The sequence below is a fragment of the Bubalus kerabau genome, chromosome 4 (assembly GCF_029407905.1).
Source record: "Bubalus kerabau isolate K-KA32 ecotype Philippines breed swamp buffalo chromosome 4, PCC_UOA_SB_1v2, whole genome shotgun sequence".
NCBI classification, from domain to species: Eukaryota; Metazoa; Chordata; class Mammalia; order Artiodactyla; family Bovidae; genus Bubalus; species Bubalus kerabau.
The window spans coordinates 66933222-66960394 of NC_073627.1; the positions used below are offsets into that span (position 1 = coordinate 66933222).

The window sequence follows — 27173 nt, forward strand, 5'->3', positions numbered from 1 at the left end:
AGGTGAAGAGGAAATTAGGACCCTCAAACGCAAGGCCAACAGCACCGAAAGTAAGACAAACGGATGTGACTCAAGTGGAGGGGATGTGCTCAAACTCAGATGAGAGCAGAAGCCAGAACACTGACAGGAGATGGGGAGGAGCTCTCAGGTGATGACATCCTAATGGGGAAGTCGGGCTAAGAAAAATACAAGCACCAAACAAAAGACATCTCAGTACCCAATGAGGTAAAATTTGTGTTAACATCTGGACAAAGGAAGCTACATACAATATTATAAGAAGCCTAGATTTTTAAAAATTAGCTCAAGATAAATACAGATAACTGATTCAAGAAGCTTGAAAAGCAAGAAATGAAGGTTGTTAGAAACAAGGAAGATACTTAATTAGCCAGGAAACTCCATCAAGGTGATCTTCATACACATTTTCAAACCTGCATCTCAAGGCAAGATTTCCTGAATCAGAATTTTGCTAAGTGGTGGTCACAGGGACTTCCCCGGCAGAGCAGTGGTTAAGACCCTGTGCAGGGGGGCACAGGTTTGATCCCTAGTTGGGGAATGAAGATCCTGTATGCCCTATGCCGCAGTCAAAATATAATAAAAATTATTTTTAAAATGTGCCAGCAGATCTTGTGTCTGCTGAGGTGCTTTAAAAAAAAAATTATTATTAAAAAAAAAAAGGTGGTCACAGCTCCTATATCCTGGGAGTTTAGTGTCTGGCACTAGTATCACCTTAACTTTGAGGTTCAAGGTTTCTGTTCAGCAAAAATAATGTATATACACATATCTCTTAGGATATCTGCCTAGGTAAAGCATCTGCCTATATTGTGGGAGACCTGGGTTCAATCCCTGGGTCGGGAAGATCCCCTGGAGAAGGAAATGGCAACCTACTCCAGTACTCTTGCTGGAAAATCCCATGGACGAAGAAGCCTGGTAGGCTACAGTCCATAGGGTTGCAAAGAGTCAGACACGACTGAGCAACTTCACTTCTGAAGATATCTATACTCAAAATAATGCTGAAAACACTGTACTGGAATACTGAAACAATGGAATCTTTTAAACATCACTTTATAGTCACCAGGCTTCCCTGATGGCTCAGACGGTAAAGCGTCTGTGTGCAATGCAGGAGACCCGGGTTCAATCCCTGGGTTGGGAAGATCCCCTGGAGAAGGAAATGGCAGCCCACTCCAGTATTCTTGCCTGGAAAATGCCATGGACTGCGGAGCCTGGTAGGCTACCATCCATGGGGTTGCAAGAAGTCGGACACGACTGAGCGACTTCACTTTCACTTTATAGTCACCAATTATAAGCATGGACTGATGTTTTAATAAACACAGACACCCATGGAACCTCTACCACAAGTGAAAGCATATTCATCACCCAGAAAAGTTCCCTGTTTCTCACTTGGATCCAAGGCCCCTCATTCCAGGAAACACTGATCTGTTTGTCACAGAGACTGGGTTTGCCATTTCCTACCATTTCATATAAATAGAATCACACAATATGCACTCTTGTGCTTGGCTTCTTTCACTCAGTACATTTTTGACTGACCCATGTCAATGCATGTATTAATAGACTATTCCTTCTCATTACTGAGTAGTAGTCCAACATAGTGTCAAACAACAGAATGTCTCTTACATGTCATGGTTATCTATGTAATCAAACTATACAAAGAATATTTCATAATTTTTCTAAGAACACAGATTTATAAAAGATAGATAAAGAACGGATAAAGCCTTGCAAATCAACTGCAATTTAAAAAAGAGAAAAAAATACCTATCAGAAGAACCAAAGGAAAAAAATGGATAAAGCAGGTAAGTCCTAGATTTTGCAGACACTAAGTAATCAAAAACAGTTGGTTATTTATACTGTGCAAAATGTCTTAATATTTAGAAGTATATAATAATAGTATGAACTCTGAAATATTTCCCTTCATGTTTATTTTTGTTTCATCTTTATTTTGGGGGATCTCCTTAACTCAATTCAAATTTTACTGAGTTTCCAGGTACTTATCAATAGTACAGAAATCAAACAGCCCAAGAAGTTAACTGTTACAAACCTCATGCGGAATAAGTACAGAAACTAGCACTGAATTTGCTTTATGTCATGGAAAATAGTTTTACTAATCCTCACAGAAATCAGAATAGAAGTTTACAAAGCAAAGCAGAAACTTAATAAGCACATAATATCTAACACTAATTATTATCAAACATTAATAAAACTGGACTTTAGGATTAAATACAGCTTTAAACATCATAGGAAAAAAGATGCTTTCTTGCATAAAGAAGACATATGCAAAGGGAGAGGAAAAACATGACCAAATTCTAAACACTAATCATGAACTTGATATAAAATACTTGACCAGATCTCAGGGCCTGTATCCTGGTAAGTTTTTATTCTCAGATCTTAGAAGATACGGGTTAGTTATTTCAGAATGGGCCAAATCTGATACTTCCTTATCATTCAGAGGGTAGTAAGTTCAATGTCACAGTACAGTGGATAGTACAGTAAAAAAATGTGTGTGTGTTAGTCACTCAGTCATGTCGGACTTTTTGCCACCCCATGGACTGTAGCCCGCCAGGCTCCTCTGTCCATGGAGTTCTCCAAGCAAAAATACTGGAGTGGGTTGCCATTCTCTTCTCCAGAGGATCTTCCTGACCCACGGACAGAACCTGGATCTCCTGCATTGCAGGCAGATTCTCAGATGAGAATTGTAGCCCTGGCTGACCCCTTGGTTTCTGCCTGGTAAGACCCTGAGCAGGGGATCCACTATCCATGTCCACACACCTGAGACAACTTAAGGCACATTGCTGTGCCTTAAGCCATGGAGTCTGTGGTCATTTATCGCACAGCAGTAAAAAATGAATGTGTACGATTATTATATAGTATCATCTGAGCCACCAGGGAAGCCCATGTCTACATAAAACAGAGAAACTTTTATTCAAATCATAAATTTTAGGGAAAAAGAAACAAGTGAGAATGGTAATCAATTCTACTTAATAAATATCTAATTGGTGCCTAAACATCAAGTTTATTGAGATGGGTCCCAGGAAGTCACAGTTTAAAGACCTTAAGTAATAGTTGATTGGATTATGTGAATTAAAAATTACAATACAGAGGAATAAGAACCCTGCTCAGGGTCTTACCAGGCAGAAACCAAGGTGTCAGCCAGGGCTGCAATTCTCATTTGAGGCTCAGGAACCTCTTCCGAGCTCACTGGTTCCTGGCAGAATTTACTTCCTTGTGCTGTCATGGCTAAGTTTACCACGTTCTTGCTGACTGTCGGTCAGAGAGCCAGCAGATGATCTCCCAGAGAATGCCTACACTTTCTTGCCATGTGAACAAGGGCTTTCTTCCAGGCCAGCAGCTGTCCCCCTGACCTTCTAACCTTCCAGCTTGCCATGAGGGAGTCTTATAAAAGCAGTGATGGAACCACAGCAGTGGATATAGCATCAGCAATGCCATAGGACACAGCCTGACCAAGGCAGCTGCTGCACTCCAAATTCAGTCTTCCCCACACTCCAGTGGAGGGGAGAGCATTAGGTGTAATACCTGGAGTCAAGAATTTGTGGACCACCTTAGAATTCAGCCTACCACAGATTTGGAAAGGATGCTGTGAGTGCAAGAGAGGAAAGGCAAGATTCAGACTGGCAGAACAAAGAAGGGAAAAAGAAGTTAACAGGTGAGCCCTTGAGAGTCGAGCTCTGGGCACTGCTCTTGAAATTTTTCGTTTTTTTTTTTTAAATTAAGAAATTAAGGCTCAGAAAAGTGAAATAACTTACCCAAGGTTATATAGTCTGGATCTGCCCAAAGAAAATGTCTGAACTAACCTATCTAGGTCCATGGCTAGCTGGGTCACTGATCATCTAAGTAAATGCTTGGAGTGGGGAGTGGGAGTGGGGAGGGTGGGTGGGTGAGCAGGGGCCATCAGGTGAAGAGAACACAAGTGTGGGGACGAAGCTGCAGCAGCTATGTGCAGTGGGGAGACTGCAGTCTGGTCCTCAGCTCTGTGTGACTAGAGCACAGAGCCAGGTGTGTGATTTTAAAAAGATGGCAGAGGAATGGTGAATCATAGCCTTCTCAGCAAACTTTTTAAGCAATTTTAACTGTCACATATGAATTATCAGTACAAGTTACATAAGTACGTGCAGGAAGACTAAGAAGTCCTAACAGATGCTGAAGAACTCTAGTAGAAACAAGCCAGGTGTATACATTTCACAGAGCAGGGTGAAACTGGAGTTAAAGAGCAGCAGTGTACATGTACAGGTACCCAAGACCTACCTTCATTTCACCGCTTCCACCAGCACTCAGCACATTTCTCCAGCCTTGTTCCCTGGCCCTATTTATTCTCTCCAACTTTGTGGGGAAAGAAACAAATAAAACACCATTTCAAGTATTTAATATAAAGTACATGAAATATACTTAGTAATAAAAAGGAAACCAGGGTAATCCTTTGAAAAAGGGGGGGCATGTGTGTGGGGAGGTGGTGGAGTGTGCTGGGGAAAATGGACAATCCTCTCACCCTTTGCTTTTCCTGTCTTTTCACCTGCTCAGCCTTCATCAGACTAACCTGCAATAATTTTAAAGACAAACTTCTTAGAACTCTTAAAACAATTATCATCTCCAACTTGGTCGGAGAAGAAAAATAACAGTGAAATAACTACCTGATCCTTAGGTTTCTTTTCTTTTTCAGTCAATTCCAGTCTTCTTTTTCTTGGTGCTTCCTTAAAAAAAAAAAAATTATCGATAATAAATAATACTTTTTCTAGCTTAATTAATAAAGTTAGCATACCGATGGTAGACGTATATCCTGGAAGGTTTAAAAACAGAAATAAGTTAGAGGTATTTGTTTGAAAGAAATAAGGAGGAAAGGTTTGGAGGTTTTATAAAATTTGTTTCTTTTTTTCATAATTAGTTTTACAAAGCTGTGAAATAAGCACACAGATGTGTTTATACCTCAAACAGTTTCCTCCTTTCTTCTCCAGGATTCACTTTCTTCACTGGGGTTTGACGGGCCTGGACAGAAAGTAAAACTACAAATTAGATTAAGGATTTTGAGGTATCCATTTGAAAAATTCAAATGTATGGAAATTTAAAATAAGAAAAACGTAAAGCCAATACTGCCATAACTCTCTTTCAAAATACATTATCCTTCAAAAAAAAAAAAAAAAGAAAGGAACCACTTAAGTGTCTAATACACTATTTGTTCAAAAAAGAGAAACACGGGATCCAAAGAAACCATGGAAAAAGGGTCTTCCCTAATCATCCAGTAAAAAGTGTACTCAGGTAGAGATGCTAACTGTAAGTTCTCTAACGTTATGAAAACAGAATGTCATCTAGAAAGCCCAACTCTGAAAAAATTTTTCTTAAAAAAAAAAAAGAAATAAGAGTTAACACTTAACTTCTCTCCCCACCTCCAGATATAACCATTGTTAACATTTTCATAAATATCTTTTCTGAGACTGTTTTATGAACATGAATACACACATAACTATATACATGTGTATATACATACACACATAGTCTTAGCTTTTTATACTTTTTACATAAATATAATAAACAAGGTATTATGATGGGAAAATGTTTTTCACTATTAACAATGTTCCCTGACATTTCCACATTGTGGTAAACAATTTAACAATGGTGATATTCCAAACCATGGATATAATTAATTTATTCAACTACTCTTGAAGGAAGGACATTGGGTTGGTTCTAATTTTTCCCCATACTGTTAGAAACATTCTTGTAGGTACATTTTGTATCATATGCAACTCTTTCGAAAGGGCAATTTCTAAATGGAATCATAAAGTAATAATGAAATTTAAGTGTTGAGAAAAACTGCCACCTTAAGAAGCTGCATCAACTTATACTCTCATCAAGGAATTTGTTTTCTCATAACCTCACAAATAATGAGCATTATCAATGTCTTAAATTTTTAATATCTGGAAAGACTACTTTCCAGTATATTAGATAATTACATTTCTTCTTTAATACACTAATTGTTCATCTTATTTTATAGTTGTTCTAATTTTATGGGCTATTTGTATATTATGAAAAATAAAGAGTATTTCAGATTTGCAAATTTTTTTTACATTTTGTCTTTGAACAGCTGTTTATTGTATCTTAAACTGTACAGAAGTCTGTAATTTATATAATTAAATCTGCCAGTCTTTTCCTTTATGGTATCAGCATAAACTATTTTACTAAAGAAGACACTTCAGACCTCATTTGCTTCTGCCACTTGGATAGTTTCATTTTTATATTCAGAAGTTATATATAATCTAACTTAAATTTAGATTTTAAAATATTAAAGTTAATTTTTATTTTTAGATTTATCTGGAATAAATTTTTGTTCATGGAATGAGTTGGGAATTTAATTTTTTTCTCTAGAAAATCCAGTTATCTCATAGCCATTTCTTGGCTGATACATCTTTTTCCACAATGGTCTGAAATGCCTCATTAATCACATAATAAATTCAAATACACATTAATCACATAATAAATTCCAATTTCTGGAATTCTCTATGTCATCTATCCATCTTCTTTTTTAACTATGATAAAGCCACCTATAAAAAAGTAGATAAAGGAGATACACAGAGGTTAGCAAAAATAAAGGAAAAACCCAGTAACTACTACCCAAGTCAAGAAACAGAATAATGCCAACACACAGAAAACCTCCACATGTCCTTCCACAAGAGAGACAGCCACCATCCCCACTTCACTAATCACTACCTGACTTGTCTCTGTTGCTTTGCCACTTGGATACCTTTTCCTAAACAATATAGTTTTATTTTTTTTAAATGTTCTGAGTTCTATATAAACAGAATCATACAATATATATTCCTTTGTATCTCACTTCTGTTGCTCAACACTGTTTTCAGAATAACCCTTGTTATTATGTTTATTTATCTGCATTTGCTTTCTTCATTGATAAATAACATTCCACTGATGTGGAGTCCTTTCTTGCACAGTTATCCTGCACTTTTCACAGCAGGGCTATTCTATAGTAACTGAGGGAGTGTCTATTTCCTTTTCTAATTATTCACTGTCACATGCTCAACTTCTATCAGGCCACATCATTGAATTCATTAACAGTGTTCTGCTGCTTCACTAGGATTTTCTAGGTAGGGAATCATATCTGTAAATGTCTATATTTTCTCATCTCTCCCAATATTTATGTTTCTTATTTCTTTCTCTTTTTAATTTCATGGGCTAGGGTTCTGGAAAAACATCAAATAATAGCGTCATTACAAACACCCTTGTCTTGTTCCTAACTTTAATGTAAATGCTTCCAACTTTTCATCATTATGTATAATGCCTGATGTAGGTTTCTGGTATATATAACTGGGTCAAGTTAAGAATTTTCACCTCTATTTCTTGAATCAAAGAAATTTGAATTTTTTTTTAAAAACTACTTTATTGAGGTATGATGGACATACAAAAAGTTATACATGGTTAATGTAAACAACCAAATAAGCTTTTTTAAAGAGTTAAATTCTACTGAACTTTCAATATCTACTGAGATAATTTATATATGATTTTTTCTTCTAATCTGCTAACAGTGAAATTAACCAGTTTCCGACTACTGAACTATCTTTCCACTTCTGAAATGTATCCTATTTAGTAAGTTTTGTCTTTGAACAGCTATTTATTGTATCTTAAACTGTACAGAAGTCTGTAATTTATATAATTAAATCTGCCAGTCTTTTCCTTAATTGCTTGATTTAACTTAACTTTTTTTAAAAACATTTTTAAGGATTTCTGCATGTGTGCTCATAAGTATAAATGACCCATGGATTTCTTTCTTTTATATCCTGTGCTAGCTACTCAATTTTGTGATCAATGTTGAGCCTACTACAGGGACAATTTTCCAAACAATTCAAAGTACAGTTCTGAATATACCAAAAACAGATTAAAAGTATTTACAGAAAACTCTTAAGTTATGTATAATGCATCAGTTTTAAAATTTTCCAGCTACCTTAGGAAAAAATATATAAAAAGAAACACTGTATAAAAACATTGACCTGTTAGGCTTCAATTCAAAGGAAAGGAAATGTTACTTTATTTCAGTGATCATTTACATTATTATTAAAATAACTCAGCATTTGATTAAATCAGTAAAGTATCTCCACTAACAATTCCATTTTAGTAGTGGCTGTATTTTGACAAAAGTCAATGTTATAAGAAATTACTTTCATTTGCCACTTACTGCTTCAATTTCCTAAATTTTGTAAAATGACTATAACAGATAAGCACTAAAACTCTAAAAGTGAATTCAGAATAATACAAAAAAATATGATCCACAATCAATATGAAATTAATAAAATTAATCCCAACATATCACTGTTAAGATATATTATATAGCTCACAACATACAAAAAAGAAGTAGAAAGGGATCAAAAGTTTTCTTTCACTAAAACAAAAAAAAGATATTTAAAATTTCTGCCCACTTTAGAAAGCAATATAAGAGGGGTGGATGAACTGAGAGACTGGGGTTGACATGTACACATTGCTGCTGCTGCTGCTGCTAAGTTGCTTCTGCTGCTGCTGCTAAGTCGCTTCAGTCGTGTCCGACTCTGTACGACCCCACAGACGGCAGCCCACCAGGCTCCACCGTCCCTGGGATTCTCCAGGCAAGAATTCTGGAGTGGGTTGGCATTTCCTTCTCCAAGGCATGCATGCATACTAAGTCACTTCAGTCGTGTCCGACTCTGTGCGACCCCATGGACAGCAGCCCTCCAGGCTCCTCTGTCCACAGGATTCTCCAGGCAAGAACCCTGGAGTGGGTGCCATGTCCTTCTCCAGCATGTACACACTACTATGTATAAGACAGATTAACAGTAAGAAGCTACGGTCTAGCACAGGAAACTCTCCTCAATATTATGTGGTGAGCTAAATGGGAAGGAAATCCAAAAAAGGGGACTAGTGCATACAAAAAGTTGATTCACTTTGTTGTACAGCAGAAACTAACACAGCATTGTAAAGCAACTACACTCCAATAAAAATTTATTAAAAAAAAAAAGCAACATGATACATAATTTCAACATAACTTCCTTCTTAGGAAATGCAATTAATTTAATGAATACATTACTTAATTTGAGTACAATAAAATGATGATATTTAAACTATGTGATAATGGGTTGATAAACTGGTAAGAGGAGAATAATGATTTTCTTTTACTGTGTTTTGTCATTTTAATTAAATGACCATCATAAAATATCCATTTTATAGATGTTTTAACTCAAAGTTACATTAGCAATGTGGTAAGTGGTATTAAATCTCACACAATGACTATTAATAAATAGTAGCTTTGCTCCCTGACAAAATGACAGAAGCAATAGGTTCTCAGAACTATCCCACCTCCTCACTGTATTATTAGATCCCAACTCCTAACCAAACTTAGGCTAGTTATTTCAGTTTTCCCCTTAAGCCAACCATGTATCTCACCACCTAACCCCATTAACACTAGGGTTAATGAGATGACAATAATACTGAAATACTTAAAGAACAGTAGCTTTCAAACTTTTTCTAAAAGCAACCCACAGTAAGAAAGATATTTCACATTCAGACCCAATAAAAATACACACATATACATTCCATAAAATACTTTTACTATGTTTAACTGAGTCTGTTACTTTCCATTCTATTACTTTAAAAAAAGTGCCCGCTCCTCACTCACTAAAATGATTCTGCCACCTCTAATAGACAGCAATCCCCACTTTTTAAATAGTATACTGCTTCTGGCTGCACTATTACTAAACTACAAGAAAAAAAAACCAGCTGTAGATAATGCTCTTCATGGTATTACAAAGTTAACATTTCAAAGTACGTTTTATGTACATACAACTTAAACTAGTGGGGGACGCTACCTAGAAGCTTTGTAAAAACACATACTGCTTCCACACAAGAGAATTACCTGGCAATAAACAGACCACACACTGCATGACTTCATTCACATGACACATTCAGAACAAGCAAATCCACACAGACAGAAGTAGACTAGCCCAGCGGTTGCCCAGGGCTATGGGGTTTGGTGGAGAACGGGGAGTGAATGCTAATGGAAAAGGATTTGAGGGGAGGCAATGAAGTGCTCTAAAACTGATTATGGGGATGGTTGCACAATTCTTGCAAATCCATTGGAAATAATTTAATTTCAGACTTTAAATGGATGAATTATAGTATGTGAGTGATAACTTGATTAAGCTATTTTCAAAAAACACGTATCCTCAAGAGTTGCTGAATCATAATTTCTGGACACAGAGCCCTGCATTTTGACAAGTTTCCCAGGTTAACACTTGCCTAGCAAATCGAGCACTGGGCTCAACATCTGTGAAAACATGACACTCAAAATCTTAAAAATATTAACCTGAGTGATAACAGCAGCTCATTATACATGACTAGCTTTAAACCAGATTATACAACCATTTGCAACAAGAGAAGGTTTAACTAAGACACCTATGTACTTTTAGGTAAGTCACATGGAGGGAAAAATTATCTCTCGGTGCACCAGACTGTCACAGATATAAGATGCTCAAATATTTGTGAAATAAAAATGCCAAAGGGGTTCCTCTGAGATCACATAGGTATTTTCAGAACACAATCTACAAAGAAGAGAAAATATGTAAAACATCCATACTAAAAGAAAATGTGTTGTTTTGTGTTTTTTTGCTAAAATGAGAGCCAAAATACTGAAGCACATTCATGGAGCTCCCTCTGATGGCTTAATAACCACTCCTTTTCTTTTAGAAAACAGCTGTAATTATTACAGGAACTGGAACAAAGAAAGTTTTCAGGACGTGCAGGGGCACTAGCAGTCTCAAACAGGAAAGGGCAACGATCGCCCTCTGCTGTCAGAGCTGCCCTGAGCCTGCTGAGTGTGGGCACAATGAGGTGGGCAAGGTAGCCTGGCCCAGGGTGAGACTGAGTGGTGAGCAGCAGTCACACTGGGAACAGACTCTGCAGGCAGGAGGAGAGGATATGATGGTGACAGTGACCAGGGGTCAGCAGCGATTCTAATAGTGTGTAGTGAGACAAGGACCCACAGCCTGGGGAGGCCATGCGGCCCGGCACCCACAGTTAGACACAACGCACAGTTACACACACTGGCGCTGAGAAGCCCAGCAGAACCCACTTAGACATGCAAGGACAGGACAGGTCTGGAGCTCAGGAAAGGAGTCCAGGCTCGAGATGCAGATCGGGGTGTGGGTTTAGAGGTGCTGTCAGAGAGCGAGGCTGTCCGGGGGGTGTCCACGGCCGGCCTCCTGAACCACTTGAGCATCTGAGTCAGGGACACGTGGAGGAACTCACACAGGAGGCGAGAAGAGCAGGTAGGCAGTGAGGGAGACAATCAGCAGAGTGGGATACTCTGGACTCAAGTGAACAAAAAGTTTAAAAAAGGGTAACCAAGTGAACCGAAACTGAGGCAGAGGAAGAAGACACCTGACCACTGGATGGAACCACTAGGGCTCCCAGAAGTCCTTGCCAGGAGCAGTGACCCAACAGCTGTGACAGAGCAAGCTCTGGGCAGAAGGGATTCAAGAGAGAAGGGGAAACAAGGAAGCAGAGACATTCAGACAAGGCTTCGGGAAGTTCTGCCATTAAAGGAGCAGAGATCCAGGGAAGTGGCTGGAGGGAGACATGGGAGAGAAGGAAGGGCTTTCTTAACAAGACTGAAGATATGATATGGACAGTCACCCACCAGGCTCCTCTGTCCATGGGATTCTCCAGGCAAGAATACTGGAGTGGGTTACCATTCCCTTCTCCAGGGGATCTTCCCGACCCAGGGATCGAACTTGGGTTTCCTGCATTGCAGGCAGATTCTTTACCTTCTGAGCCACCAAGGAAGCCCATTTGTTTGCTAACAGGAATGATTAAGGACAGAGGAAAAATATGATACAGAAGAGAAAGAGAAGTCCTTTAAAAGGCAAAAATAATAGTAAGAGATGGCATACAAACAGCAAGGTCGACTCTAGATCAAAACAGACAGATCCTCCAAGTATAAGGAAGAAAGCAGGAGACTGGCAACAGGCAGGACTGACAGGCAGGAGTGCTGTTGAGTGTGGGCAATTTTCCTCTACTTGGCTCTTTTTTCTCAGTGAAATAGGAAGCAACGTTCATCACCCTGAGGGGATAAACAAGGAAAAGTAGGAGATAACCATCTAGAAAGTAGGAGAGGAACTGGCTCGCGGAAACATGATGGGGGGGTGCGGGGGGCAGTGACAGTGCACACCTGACACCGTAGGTTTAAACTCAAGTGAGACCAGAGGACTGCAGGTTTCCTCCAACCACATCCACTGGGCGGAGCAGTCAAAAGCTTTGGAAACTATTACAATGAGAGAACATGAAATTAAAGCTGGTAAAGGAAAATAAAAACAAAGACAGGATGAACAATGATGAAACCAGGAAAGATCCATGGATCCAAAAAGAACAAACACGTTTTCAAGGCAGGTTCTCAGAGACTAAGCTGGAAACACAGGAAGCAGTGGTCAGAGTGGGGTCCCTGTAATTGAGACTAGGAAGTAGGTGTTCTTCCTGATGACAAATGTGATGGCATGCCACAGGGGAGAAATCCAAAGTGAGGCAGGAGACAAGATCATCAAAGAGAACAATCAGAAAACAAAAAGGCAGTGTACCACCAAAAGGATCATCATCTCAAGACACTGAAGTCACCAAGAACCGTGACATCGCCGCGAAGAGGGAGGAGCAGCACATGACACAGAGCCTGGTGGCGGGGCTTAGGAAGCCAGGGCAAATCCAGCAACGACATCAAGGAACACAACACGACCGTCCTCCTCCAGACCCAGCAGGACTGAGGGACCAGAGAGTAAATAAATGGTCCCCGAGAGAGCGGCACAACAGTGTGTGTGACAAGCCAGGTTTTAGAGTAAAAAAGGTGCAGAGATCTTGACATGTTGAGAATGCAGGGCATCTTGCTGACCATGGACTCGCTGAGGGCTCTGAGGAATAGTTCGGGCGCTCTGCAGAGGCAGGGGCTGGAGCACGGTAGGACCAGAGCCTCAGGGAGCTGAGAAACTACGTAATGAGGGGATGCCAGGAGTCATGGGTGCTTTGTAGTAACTAAAGAAAAGAAGGTGAAAGGATATAATGGAACTCATCCATTTAGGCCTGATTGGAAGTGGTCAAACAAGAGATGGCAAGAGTGAATGTCGACATTCTAGGAATCAGCGAACTGAAATAGACTGGAATGGGTGAATTTAACTCAGATGACCATTACATCTACTACTGCAGGCAGGAATCCCTCAGAAGAAATGGAGTAGCCATCATGGTCAACAAAAGAGTCCAAAATGCAGTACTTGGATGCAATCTCAAAAACGACAGAATGATCTCTGTTCGTTTCCAAGGCAAACCATTCAATATCACAGTAATCCAAGTCTATGCCCCAACCAGTAATGCTGAAGAAGCTGAAGTTGAACGGTTCTATGAAGGCCTACAAGACCTTTTAGAACTAACACCCAAAAAAGATGTCCTTTTCATTATAGGGGATTGGAACGCAAAAGTAGGAAGTCAAGAAACACCTGGAGTAACAGGCAAATTTGGCCTTGGAATACAGAATGAAGCAGGGCAAAGACTAATAGAGTTTTGCCAAGAAAATGCACTGGTCATAAAAAACACCCTCTTCCAACAACACAAGAGAAGACTCTATACATGGACATCACCAGATGATCAGCACCGAAATCAGACTGATTATATTCTTTGCAGCCAAAGATGGAGAAGCTCTATACTGTCAATAAAAACAAGACCAGGAGCTGACTATGTCTCAGACCATTAACTCCTTATTGCCAAATTCAGACTGAAATTGAAGAAAGTAGGGAAAACCACTAGACCATTCAGGTATGACCTAAATCAAATCCCTTATGATTATACAGTGGAAGTGAGAAATAGATTTAAGGGCCTAGATCTGATAGATAGAGTGCCTGATGAGCTATGGAATGAGGTTCGTGACACTGTACAGGAGACAGGGATCAAAACCATCCCCATGGAAAAGAAATGCAAAAAAGCAAAATGGCTGTCTGGGGAGGCCGTACAAATAGCTGTGAAAAGAAGAGAAGTGAAAAGCAAAGGAGAAAAGGAAAGAGATAAACATTTGAATGCAGAGTTCCAAAGAATAGCAAGAAGAGATAAGAAAGCCTTCTTCAGCGATCAATGCAAAGAAATAGAGGAAAACAACAGGATGGGAAAGACTGGATATCTCTTCAAGAAAATCAGAGATACCAAGGGAACATTTCATGCAAAGATAGGCTCGATAAAGGACAGAAATGGTATGGACCTAACAGAAGCAGAAGATATTAAGAAGAGATGGCAAGAATACACAGAAGAAATGTACAAAAAAGATCTTCACGACCCAGATAATCACGATGGTGTGATCACTCACCTAGAGCCAGACATCCTGGAATGTGAAGTCAATTGGGCCTTAGGAAGCATCACTACGAACAAAGCTAGTGGAGGTGATGGAATTCCAGTTGAGCTATTCCAAATCCTGAAAGATGATGCTGCGAAAGTGCTGCACTCAATATGCCAGCAAATTTGGAAAACTCAGCAGTGGCCACAGCACTGGAAAAGGTCAGTTTTCATTCCAATCCCAAAGAAAGGCAATGCCAAAGAATGCTCAAACTATTGCACAATTGCACTCATCTCACACGCTAGTGAAGTAATGCTTAAAATTCTCCAAGCCAGGCTTCAGCAATACGTGAACTGTGAACATCCTGATGTTCAAGCTGGTTTTAGAAAAGGCAGAGGAACCAGAGATCAAATTGCCAACATCTGCTGGATCATGGAAAAAGCAAGAGTTCCCAAAAAACATCTATTTCTGCTTTATTGACTATGCCAAAGCCTTTGACTGTGTGGATCACAATAAACTGTGGAAAATTCTGAAAGAGATGGGAATACCAAACCACCTGATCTGCCTCTTGAGAAACTTGTATGCAGGTCAGGAAGCAACAGTTAGAACTGGACATGGAACAACAGACTGGTTCCAAATAGGAAAAGGAGTACGTCAGGGCTGCATATTGTCACCCTGCTTATTTAACTTATATGCAGAGTACATCATGAGAAATGCTGGACTGGAACAAACACAAGCTGGAATCAAGATTGCTGGGAGAAATATCAATAACCTCAGATATGTGGATGACACCACCCTTATGGCAGAAAGTGAAGAGGAACTCAAAAGCCTCTTGATGAAGGTGAAAGTGGAGAGTGAAAAAGTGGGCTTAAAGCTCAACATTCAGAAAACGAAGATCAAGGCATCCAGTCCCATCACTTCATGGGAAATAGATGGGGAAATAGTGGAAACAGTGTCAGACTTTATTTCTCTGGGCTCCAAAATCACTACAGATGGTGACTGCAGCCATGAAATTAAAAGATGCTTACTCCTTGGAAGGAAAGTTATGACCAACCTAGATAGCATATTCAAAAGCAGAGACATTACTTTGCCAACAAAGGTTTGTCTAGTCAAGGCTATGGTTTTTCCTGTGGTCATGTACGGATGTGAGAGTTGGACTGTGAAGAAGGCTGAGAGCCGAAGAATTGATGCTTTTGCACTGTGGTGTTGGAGAAGACTCTTGAGAGTCCCTTGGACTGCAAGGAGATTCAACCAGTCCATTCTGAAGGAGATCAGTCCTGGGATTTCTTTGGAAGGAATGATGCTGAAGCTGAAACTCCAATACTTTGGCCACCTCATGCGAAGAGTTGAGTCACTGGAAAAGACTCTGATGCTGGGAGGGATTGGTGGCAAGAGGAGAAGGGGACGCCAGAGGATGAGATGGCTGGATGGCATCACTGACTCAATGGACGTGAGTTTGAGTGAACTCCGGGAGTTGGTGATGGACAGGGAGGCCTGGCGTGCTGCGACTCATGGGATCGCAAAGAGTTGGACATGACTGAGCGACTGATCTGATCTGATCTGATGTAACTACTTATAGTATGATTATATAACTATTAATAGAATGAAGCGGTTGGGCCAAAGAGGAAATGACACCTGTGGACATGTCTGGGGATGAAAGTAAAATCTGATGCTGTAAGGGACAGTACTGCATAGAAACCTGGGATGTTAGGTCTATGAATCAAGGTAAATCGGATGTGGTCAAGCAGGAGATGGCAAGTGTAAACAATGACATCTTAGAAATCAGTGAACAAAAATGGACAGGAAAGGATGAACTGAAATCAGATGACCATGATATCTATCACTGTGGGTAAGAATCCAACAGAAGAAATGGAGTACCCTCATAGTCAACTAAAGAGTTCCAAATGTAGTACTTGAGTGCAATCTCAAAAACAACAGAATGATCTCAGTTTGCTTCCAAGGCAAACCGTTCAATATCACAGTAATCCATGTCTATGTCCCGACCAAAGAAGCTGAAGCTGATCAGTTCTATCAAGACCTCCTAGAACTAACACCAAAAAAAGAAGTCCTATTTATCATAGGGGACTGGAATGTGAAAGTAGGAAGTCAAGAGATAACTGGAATTTGGTCTTAGAGTATAAAATGAAGCAGGGGAAAGGCTAATAGAATTCTGCCAAGGGAACTCACTGGTCATAGCAAACATCCTTTTTCAACAACACAAGAGACGACTTTACACATGGACATCATCAAATGATCAATACTGAAATCAGATTGATTGTATTCTTTGTAGCGGAAGATGGAGAAGCTGTATACAGTCAGCAAAAACAAGACCTGAAGTTGACTGTGGCTTAGATCATCAGCTCCTTATAGCACAATTCAGGCTTAAACTAAAGAAAGCAGGGAAATTCATGAGGCTAGTCAGGTACAACTTAAATCAAATCCCGTGAATATACAGTGGGGGTGACAATAGATTCAAGGGATTAGATCTAGTAAACAGAGTGCCTAAAGAACTATGGACAGAGGTCTGTAACAGTGTACAGGAGGCAATAAACAAAATCATCCCAAAGAAAAAGAAATGTGAGAAGGTAAAGTGGTTGTCTGAGGAGGCTTTACAAATAGCTGAGGAAAGAAGAGCAACAAAAAGCAAAGGAGAAAGGGAAAGGTATACCAACACTAAATGCAGACTTCCAGAGAACAGCAAGGGGATACAAGAAGGCCTTTTTCAACGAACAATGTAAAGAAACAGAGGAGAAAACAGACAGGGAAAGACCTGAGATCTCTTCAAGAAACTGGAGATATCAAAGGTACATTTTATCCAAAGATGGGCACAATAAAGGACAGAAATGGTAAAGATCTAATAGAAGCAAAAGAGATCAAGAAAAGATGGCAAGAATACACAAAAGAACCGTTTAAAAAGGACCTTCATGACCCTGATAACCACGATGGTTTGGTCACTCATCCAGAGCCAGACATTGTGGAGTATGAAGTCAAGAGGGCCTTAGGAAGCACTGCTGCCAATAAAGCAAGTGGAGGTGATGGAATTCCAGCAGGCTATTTAAAATCCTAAAAGATGACGTTATTCAAGTGTTACACTCAATATGTCAGCAATTTTGGAAAACCCAAAAGTGGTCACAGGACTGAAAAGTTCAATCTTCATCCCAATTCCCAAGAAGGGCACTACTAAAGGATGTTCAAACTACCAGACAATTGCACTCATCTCCCATACTAGTAAGGTTATGCTCAAAATCCTTCAAGCTAGGCTTCAGCATTATGTGAACCAAGAATGTTCAGTTGTTCAAACTAGGTTTAGGAAAGGCAGAGGAACCAGAGATCAAATTGTCAACATTCACTGTATCATAGAGAAAGCAAGAGAATTCCAGAAGAACATCTACTTCTGTTTCATTGACTATGCTAACACCTTTGATTGTGTGGATCATTAAAAAACTGTGGAGACTCTTAAGGAGATGGGAATACCAGACCATCTTACCTGTCTCCTGAGAAACCTGTTTGCGGGTCAAGAAGCAATTGTTAGAACCTTATATGGAACAACAGACTGCTTCAAAATTGAGAAAGAAGTATGACAAGGCTGTTTATTGTCATCCTGTTTATTTAACTTATATACAGAGCACATCACGTGAAATGCTGGGATGGATGAGTTACAAGCTGGAATAAAGATTGCCAGGAGAAATATCAACAACCTCAGATATGCAGATACCACTTTAATGGCAGAAAGTGAAGAGGTACTAAAAAGGTAAAAAGGTCTTCAGATGAGGGTGGAAGAAGAGAGTGAAAAAGCTGGCTTAGAACTCAATATTAAGAAAACTAAGATCATGGCATCCAGTCCCATTACTTCATGGCAAACAGAAGGGAAAAACATGGATGCAGTGACAGATTTCCTCTTCTTGGGCTCTAAGACTGCTGCAGATGGTGACTGCAGCCATGAAATAAGAAGACAATTGCTTCTTGGCAGGAAAGCTATGACAAACCTAGACAGTGTATTAAAATGCAAAGACATCACCTTGCCGACAAAGGTCTGTATAGTGAAAGCTATGGTCTTTCCAGCAGTCATGTACGGATGTGAGAGATGGATCATAAAGAAGGCTGAGTGCCAATAAATTGATGCCTTCGAATTGTGGTGCTGGAGAAGACTCTTGAGAGTCCCTCGGACTGCAAGGAGATCCAACCAGTCCATCCTAAAGGAAATCACCCCTGAATATTCATTGGAAGGAGTGATGCTGAAGCTGAAGATCCAATACTCTGGCCACCTGATACGAAGAGATGACTCATTAGAAAAGACCCTGATGCTGGGCAGGAGCTAAAGGGGGCGACAGAGGATGAGGTTGGATGGCATCACTGATTTAGTGGGCATGAACTTGGGCAAACTCCAAGAGATAGGGAGGGACAGGAAAGCCTGGCGTGCTGCAGTACATGGGGTCACTAGTGTTGGACACAACTTGGCAACTGAACAAAAACAACAAACACAACAACAAAAAAAGTAAAATCCACAAACCCAGGGTGCCAGCTGTCACAGTGCCCTTCAGCTGGAAATTTACCCTTCACTGCCCTGCTCAAGACCCTGGAGCTGGACAGTGCACACATCATGCATGCCAAAGACAAAGAACTCCCCTACTGTGAGGTTTGTCTTATAGCACACCTATGTACTGAAACTTTTTTCTGAGCATTTGTGTACATGTATGTGCAGACATAGAGGAAAACCAACAGGTCCCATATTCCAGAGAATACAGCAGCTACAGACATGAAGAAAAATGACAAATTCTTGCAACTAACCTACGTTTTTCGGCACAGCACCTAAATGCTACAGGCCTTAATTTTCTTTTGAAACATGACAGACCATAAAGTCATATCCCTCCACATATTTAATTATCTCATCATGAATCCTTAAATTCAAATTTTCCCCAGATTTTTATGATGTTTATCTCAGATGTTTATTTATTTTATGCACAAAAACAAATGGTTCTGCTTAGGTTATTCAACAACGATTTCACTTATAATGTCACTTTCTTTTTAATGCACCGAATACTTTACTTCATGTATCTACTTAATGTCTCTTCATGACTTCTGTAAGTGTCCTAAGTTTTAGAAGACTGGTGAAGCAGTGAACAGCAATGCTCTTTAATAACTCAATAAAAACAATCCTATAGACATCAAGATTAACTGAACTGAGCTGCAATAAAATAAGGTCAAATTGAACATTACTAATATACAGTTTCTAATATCATCATCACATCATACCTGTTTATATTTCTGGAGTGGTTTTCTTTCATGCAATTTTTTATCTATATATTTCTTATTTGTTAATGGTATTCCATATTTAGCAGCAGGCTTTGTAATTTTCTGAGCAGACATAATAGAAGCCAAGCTTTGTCCTGAAGCTGGTCTTTTAGCTACATGAGAAAATAATACAAAGAATTATTTTCAGAGTTCTTAGTGTTAAATCTTCAATTTCAAAATTCTTCAACAAAGAACTTTTTCATGTTCATAATCACTGACAGTGTTCAGTTTGAGACCCTTCACTAAACATCTCCTTCACTCCCTACCACGTGTCAATGCCTTCATAGTGACTATTTTACACTAAAGCCACTTTCTGAAAGAAGCAAGAAGCGACACTCCTCTAAGATGCTGAAATTTCTCATATAGAAAAAGCACACCCCTAAAACTGATGGTGGATGATGATTGTACACATCTGTGAATATACTAAAGCACACTGAATCATTGACTTTAAATGGGTAAACTGAATTTTATGTGGGTTACATTTCAATAAAGACGTTAAAAATAAATTTTATAAAGAATTTTCCATATCTTAGAAATTACTCTCAAAAACAGAACATAAACTTCAAGAGCAACTGTTAAACAATAATTCCATCACTATGAGAATTAATATTTGCTTCTTATATAGTCTGAGTAATGCCTACACCTACAGACCCACTGAAAAACAGGTACTTTAAAAGAATCACTATAGCTTAGGGTCCCAGGAAACGAGTACATTTTATGCACTGCTGGTAGAAGTAGAAACTGGTCAAAATGTTCAGAAAACAATGTATATCAAGAACAATGTTTACAGGGGCTCTGTATCAATCTAGAGGGGTGGGATGGGGAGGGAGGTGGGAGGGAGATTTAAGAGGGAGGGGATATATGTATACCTATGGCTGATTCATGTTGAGGTTTGACAGAAAACAACAAAATTCTGTAAAGCAATTATCCCTCAATTAAAAAATAAATTACAAAAAGGACAATGTTTATTAATTGATGTCAAAAAACTAATTAGAGAACCACAAAAATATATACACATTCAGCATTATATATCAATATTAAACATTTACTGAAGCCTAGACAGGGTTTAGTCTTAGAACAATGGCAAACTGAAGATAAACTGTGAAGACTAAAGTAATGAAAATGGAAGTCTACACTTCACATTCCTCAAAGAGACTGCTGCTGCTAAGTCGCTTCAGTCATGTCCAACTCTGCGACCCCATAGACGGCAGCCCACCAGGCTCCCCTGTCCCTGGGATTCTCCAGGCAAGAATACTGGAGCGGGCTGCCGGTTCCTTCTCCAATGCATGCATGCATGCTAAGTCACTTCAGTCATGTCCAACTCTGTGCGACCCCACAGATGGCAGCCCACTAGGCTCCCCTGTCCATGGGATTCTCCAGGCAAGAATACTGGAGTGGGTTGCCATTTCCTTCTCCCTCAAAGAGACTAAAGGAGGTCAAAGAGTCCCAGCTGCATTCAGGAAAGTGAAAGTGAAGTCGCTCAGTCGTGTCCGACTCTTCGCGACCCCAAGGACTGCAGCCTACCAGGCTCCTCTGTCCATGGGATTTTCCAGGCAAGAGTACTGGAGTGGGGTGCCATTAGACCTCCCTGAAGTCCTTTCCTCCCTGACTCTTTCTCCCTGCTCAGCCCTACTCCCCACCCAGTCTGCCCTCCACCCCAGGGTTACACCCTGTCTGAGAACCATGTGATCGATCTCTGCCAACCAGCATGCTTCTTCTTTAGGAGGGGAATGGAGAAAAAAATTTAACTAGGAGTTTACAAGGAAATACTACCATTAAGCTCTGTTCTTCAAAGAATGTTTAACTGTATTAGAAAATGATCAAGATATAATATTGTGAATTAAAAAAAAACCAATCTTTCTTTATAACACAACCCCAATTTCCAATCATTATGCATATGTTATTGAAATATATATACCAAATAAATGTATTAAGAGTCGGGTAATTTTTATTTTCTTCTTTTTGATTTTTATAATGACATATTACTCAATTTCATGAATGCTTATAAAAATAAAAGCAACATTAGCCATTTGACTGGCAGTTTATATTCACAATTAACGTGTGTAGAAGACCTGAGAATAAGTTTTTCTAAACACATACTTCAATTGTAGTGTGACAGGAATTAGGAAATATGAGGAAAAAAATTTTGCCTCTGAGAATTGTAAGCTTCTTTTCGAAGACAGGTACACAGCCACACCACTGGAACCTGGCTGCATATATTAACATAACCACATGCGTGCCAGAAAAGGGGCAAGAGGCACCAAAGCACAAACAGGAGGGGTCCCAGGAGACCACAGGAACAGTACCCTGCACCCCCTAGAGAAGAAGGAGGGCTACTCAGCTCTCATCTGGCTTCTGAGTATTCCCCATTTCAGAGGTGCGCCTCCCAGGAGGAGGAAGTTTCCTGTCAGGAAGGGAGTCCACGAGGGGCTCGACAACTCCTATGTCAGCACCTTGAGTCACACACTCCTCCAGCCAGCTCCTCCCACTAGGGAATCCCGCTCCACTGCCTGGGAGGCTCACCCACTGGGAAGACCGTGCTGACCCAGGGATTCCTGTCTGTGTGACAAGGAGGCTTTGATGAAGATGTGACTTCTCATGAGACAAGAGCGCCAAGAGGGACATGCTGACCCTGCCTTGTGTCTGTCTCATGAATGTGGTTCCCACTGGGCTGATTGTCAGGATGGCCAGCTTCTTTAGGCTTAGAGGTGTTTAAGAAGAGCTGACACATCTGGCCTTCCAAAGAGCACATTGCCACTCCATGTTCAGCTGTTATGGGCTCAAGTTTTATGATATGGAATTCATTTTTATTAATGTATTTTTACTCACAATGGAGTAAGACATGCAAAGCATTATGCTTAAAAAACCACAATCTTCAAGTCTTAATAACTTCCATGGATTTCAAAAATCCATCTGAAATCACTCCATGGGGAATAAATGATTTCCCTCTCAAAAAGATAAATACATAAACAATATATAACCATGCTGACAATCCAACAAATAACTCCACTGCTGATGGCCCATATTTAAAAGAATAACTATCCTTGCTAAGGTGTCTGACTTCACACCGATTTACTTTTAAAGTATTTTACAATATTAAATATTTCTTAAAGAAAATTATTTTACATAAAGATTTGCACTGGAGCGTCCCTGGTGGTATAGAAGATAAGAATCTGCCTGTCAATGAAGAGGACATGGTTTTATCTGTGGTCGGGGAAGATTCTACACACCTCGGGGCAACTAAGCCCATGCTCCACAACTACTGCTGCAACTAAAGCCAGTGAGACCCAGTACAATCAAAAATTTAAAAAAATAAATTAAAAAAAAGTATTTGCACTTAGGGCATTATATAACATTTCATAACAATATTCTCAGAATATAAGCTGAACACTTGAATAAGAAAGAAGATTTCAAAATAGAATTCATTTAAATGAAGGCAGATAAAATGGCAACTTTGTTATTAACTTATCACATATCATAAAAAAATTTTGGATTCATTTCCTCTGGATTAGATTTATCATACAACTACCCCAACTTATTTTATCTACAAATATCTCCAATATAATTAGTATCAAACACATACTGTATTTGATTATCACAAACACAGGAAAGGATTCATGTTAAATTCCACTTACCTGGTAGAGGTTGTGCTCCAAACTTGGAAAATGTTTTTAGACAAAATTCTTCTGCAATAAGCTTAAATTGAAAGAGGTGGGGGGAAAGTTAGAAAAGATGTGAAATTTTCAAATTAAAAAAATACCTAGCCATTAATCAGAATACATTTTTTTTCTTTTTCAGTCACAATTATGCTGCCAAATAAACTGTACTAAAATCTAAATTGTCCATTCATCAAATTTCTCTTATGTTAATTTCTTTCCATCTTACCAACTTATTTATCATTTCTCTGGACAAGCTTTCTTCTAGAATTAACCAAATGCAGATATATAGCAGAAAAATCATCAGAAGAACAGAACATTTCTGGTGAAGAGTGAAATCTAAGTGGTGGGTACATAACGAGATACCATGTATTTACTAAGCATGTCTGTCAAACACTCTTGTTACTAGTAGCCATCATCTGCCCTCTTTTCTTTCCATGTTACATATTCTATGTACATATCAGGCTTGAGTCTTTTCTTTTGTTGCTGGCTAGCTGAATTCCTGACTCTTTGGAAAGGACCCTGATGCTGGGAAAAACTGAATGTGGGAGGAGAAGGGGACGACAGAGGATGAGACGGTTGGATGGCATCACGGACTCAAAGGACATGAGTTTGAGTAAACTCTAAGAGTTGGTGGTGGACAGGGAGGCCTGGCGTGCTGCAGTCCATGGGGTCACAAAGAGTCGGACACAACTGAGTGACTGAACTGAACTGAGTTGAATTCCAGTGCTTCAGCCTTGAGACTATCTATTTGTCTGTCCTAACTGTTGGTATGGGAGAAAAGAAACTCAGAGAGATTGACTGAAGTCATTCTTTCTTCGACTGTGTGGATCACAATAAACTGTGGAAAATTCTGAAAGAGATGGGAATACCAGACCACCTGATCTGCCTCTTGAGAAACCTGTATGCAGGTCAGGAAGCAACAGTTAGAACTGGACATGGAACAACAGACTGGTTCCAAATAGGAAAAGGAGTACGTCAAGGCTGTATATTGTCACCCTGCTTATTTAACTTATATGCAGAGTACATCATGAGAAACGCTGGACTGGAACAAACACAAGCTGGAATCAAGATTGCTGGGAGAAATATCAAACCTCAGATATGTGGATGATACCACCCTTATGGCAGAAAGTGAAGAGGAACTCAAAAGCCTCTTGATGAAAGTGAAAGTGGAGATTGAAAAAGTGGGCTTAAAGCTCAACATTCAGAAAACGAAGATCATGGCATCTGGTCCCATCACTTCATGGGAAATAGATGGGGAAAGAGTGGAAACAGTGTCAGACTTTATTTTTTTGGGCTCCAAAATCACTGCAGATGGTGATTGCAGCCATGAAATTAAAAGATGCTTACTCCTTGGAAGGAAAGTTATGACCAACCTAGATAGCATATTCAAAAGCAGAGACATTACTTTGCCAACAAAGGTTCATCTAGTCAAGGCTATGGTTTTTCCTGTGGTCATGTACGGATGTGAGAGTTGGACTGTGAAGAAGGCTGAGAGCCGAAGAATTGATGCTTTTGCACTGTGGTGTTGGAGAAGACTCTTGAGAGTCCCTTGGACTGCAAGGAGATTCAACTAGTCCATTCTGAAGGAGATCAGCCCTGGGATTTCTTTGGAAGGAATGATGCTGAAGCTGAAACTCCAGTACTTTGGCCACCTCCTGTGAAGAGTTAACTCACTGGAAAAGACTCTGATGCTGGGAGGAATTGGGGGCAGGAGGAAAAGGGGACGACAGAGGATGAGATGGCTGGATGGCATCACTGACTTGATGCACATGAGTCTGAGTGAACTCCGGGAGTTGGTGATGGACAGGGAGGCCTGGCATGCTGCAATTCATGGGGTCGCAAAGAGTCAGACACGACTGAGCGACTGAACTGAACTGAACTGATTCTTTCTTCTCCAGTAGCTGTCAAAAACAATAGCACACTGCACCATCAATTTGTGTTTGAAAATGTTATTTGTAACAAAGGAGTCTTGTAAAACACCCACACTTCAGAGATTGTAGCTATGTCCTATATTAGTGGCCTTTAACTGCCAAATTTTAACGGGCTTTCTTGCTTACTAATGTATTATCTTGGTAGTAACAGTTAAATCCACACCTCTGTTTCCTTAAGATTATTTGCTCATATGGATATTCTGTTAAAAGTCAGAGGATATATGACACTTCCCTCTCATCTCATGAACATTTAAAGTAATAAAACTATGATTTTGCTAGATATCTGATTCATAGAACAGTTTAACAGTGATCATTTAAATCAACAAAGGTCACACAAGTTATATAAGATAATTCCACTTTCAGGTGACCATGCTGCTGCTGCTAAATCGCTTCAGTCATGTCTGACTCTGTGCGACTCCATAGACGGCAGCCCACCAGGCTCCCCCGTCCCTGGGATTCTCCAGGCAAGAACACTGGAGTGGGTTGCCATTTCCTTCTCCAATGCATGAAAGTGAAAAGTGAGAGTGAAGTCGCTCAGTCGTGTCCGACTCTTAGCGACACCATGGACTGCAGCCCAGCAGGCTTCTCCGTCCATGAGATTTTCCAGGCAAGAGTATGGGGTGCCAATACTAATTGACTTGAGATAGATTTCTGATAAATCGTGTTCAATTAAAATTCAACTCAACATGGGGAGGGAGGAGAGAGGAGGGTTCAGCATGGGGAACACATATATACCTGTGGTGGATTCACTTTGATATATGGCAAAACCAATACAATATTGTATTGTTAAAAAATAAAATAAAAATAAAAAATAAAAAAATTCAACTCAACAAGTATTTATTATACACCTGCATGCAAGTAGTAGAGGAGGAATCATGAGTCAGCAATCTATTATATATACATATACATGCCCACACACAGTGGTTTGCAATCATCTTCTACTAGAGAAAGAGCAATTATAAAGATAATACACTTATATTAGCATAGTAAAGTGATATATTGATAATACTTAACATATATTGGGTATACTGAGTACTTAATAAGTATTAGACACTAAGCACTTCACAAGCATTATCATTTTTGACTCTGGTTACCACTTCAAGGCATTATTAATTAGATACATTTATAATCCCATTGTTCACAGGTGAGGAAAGGGAGGCAGACAAATGTTGAATAGTCTTACTGTTAGAAACCCAAGAAGACAGAGAATATAGAAAGATGGATACCAGGGGCCAGGGAGAGGCGGAGGGGAGTTACTGATTAATGGGTATAGACTCAGTTTTCTAAGAGGAAGAGAGACCTGGAAATGGATGAGGTGACGGGTGCACAGCACTATGAACACATTTAATTGTACACTCAAAACTGGTGATATTAATAAATTTTATCTTATATCTATTTTACCAGAATTAAAAAAACAAAACTAGAAAACAAAACAACAGAAACTGAAGAGACAGAGGAATAATTTTGTGATATTTTGACTAAGAAATACATACTTGGTAAGCACTCAGTTCCTGGCACACAGCTCCTAAAATCTTTGAAATTTCCTTGGTGGGAAGCACATAAAGGTGCCTTTTGTTGTTCAAAACAAGCCCGTTTGAGACACACCAAAATTTGTTAATGAGATGACATTTGGAAAGCACCTAAGGATGGAAGCTGGTTGCCAGGGAAACCAACTCCCTGATTAGAGGGTTAAAAGTTCCAATGTCACTGCCCTCCCCTAACCAGGAGAGGAAAGGGGCTGGAACCAATCACGAAGGACCAAAGATTTACTGATCATGCCTACTAATAAAGACTCCATAAAAAACCAGGGAAAAGGTTCAGAGAACTTCTGAATTGGCAAACATTCAAGGGGGGACCCCAGTTCCCGCACTTAGGATGACTCCAGACCTCATCATTATGTACCTTTTTTCCTGGCCGTTCACCTACATGCTTTATAAT

General features: G+C 39.6%; 1 protein-coding gene across 12 annotated transcripts in view; it reads right to left on the bottom strand.

The window, feature by feature from the left end:
- The window catches only part of NEK1 (NIMA related kinase 1), a 130891-nt gene that overhangs the window by 84715 nt on the left and 19003 nt on the right, over positions 1–27173 (bottom strand). For 9 of the 12 annotated variants that reach the window (XR_008713277.1, XM_055577628.1, XM_055577626.1 and 6 more), the window contains 6 exons: positions 23281–23341; positions 19607–19758; positions 4951–5010; positions 4659–4718; positions 4517–4564; positions 4276–4350 (listed from right to left, as the gene is read on the bottom strand). Coding sequence is in view for 11 of the 12 variants with exons in the window: in XM_055577628.1 (XP_055433603.1) it covers positions 4276–4350; positions 4517–4564; positions 4659–4718; positions 4951–5010; positions 19607–19758; positions 23281–23341 (456 nt within the window). In the remaining variant the exon portion in view is untranslated. The remainder of the gene's footprint in view (positions 1–4275; positions 4351–4516; positions 4565–4658; positions 4719–4950; positions 5011–19606; positions 19759–23280; positions 23342–27173) is intronic. The other 3 variants (XM_055577627.1, XM_055577629.1, XM_055577630.1) reach the window with 3 other exon arrangements.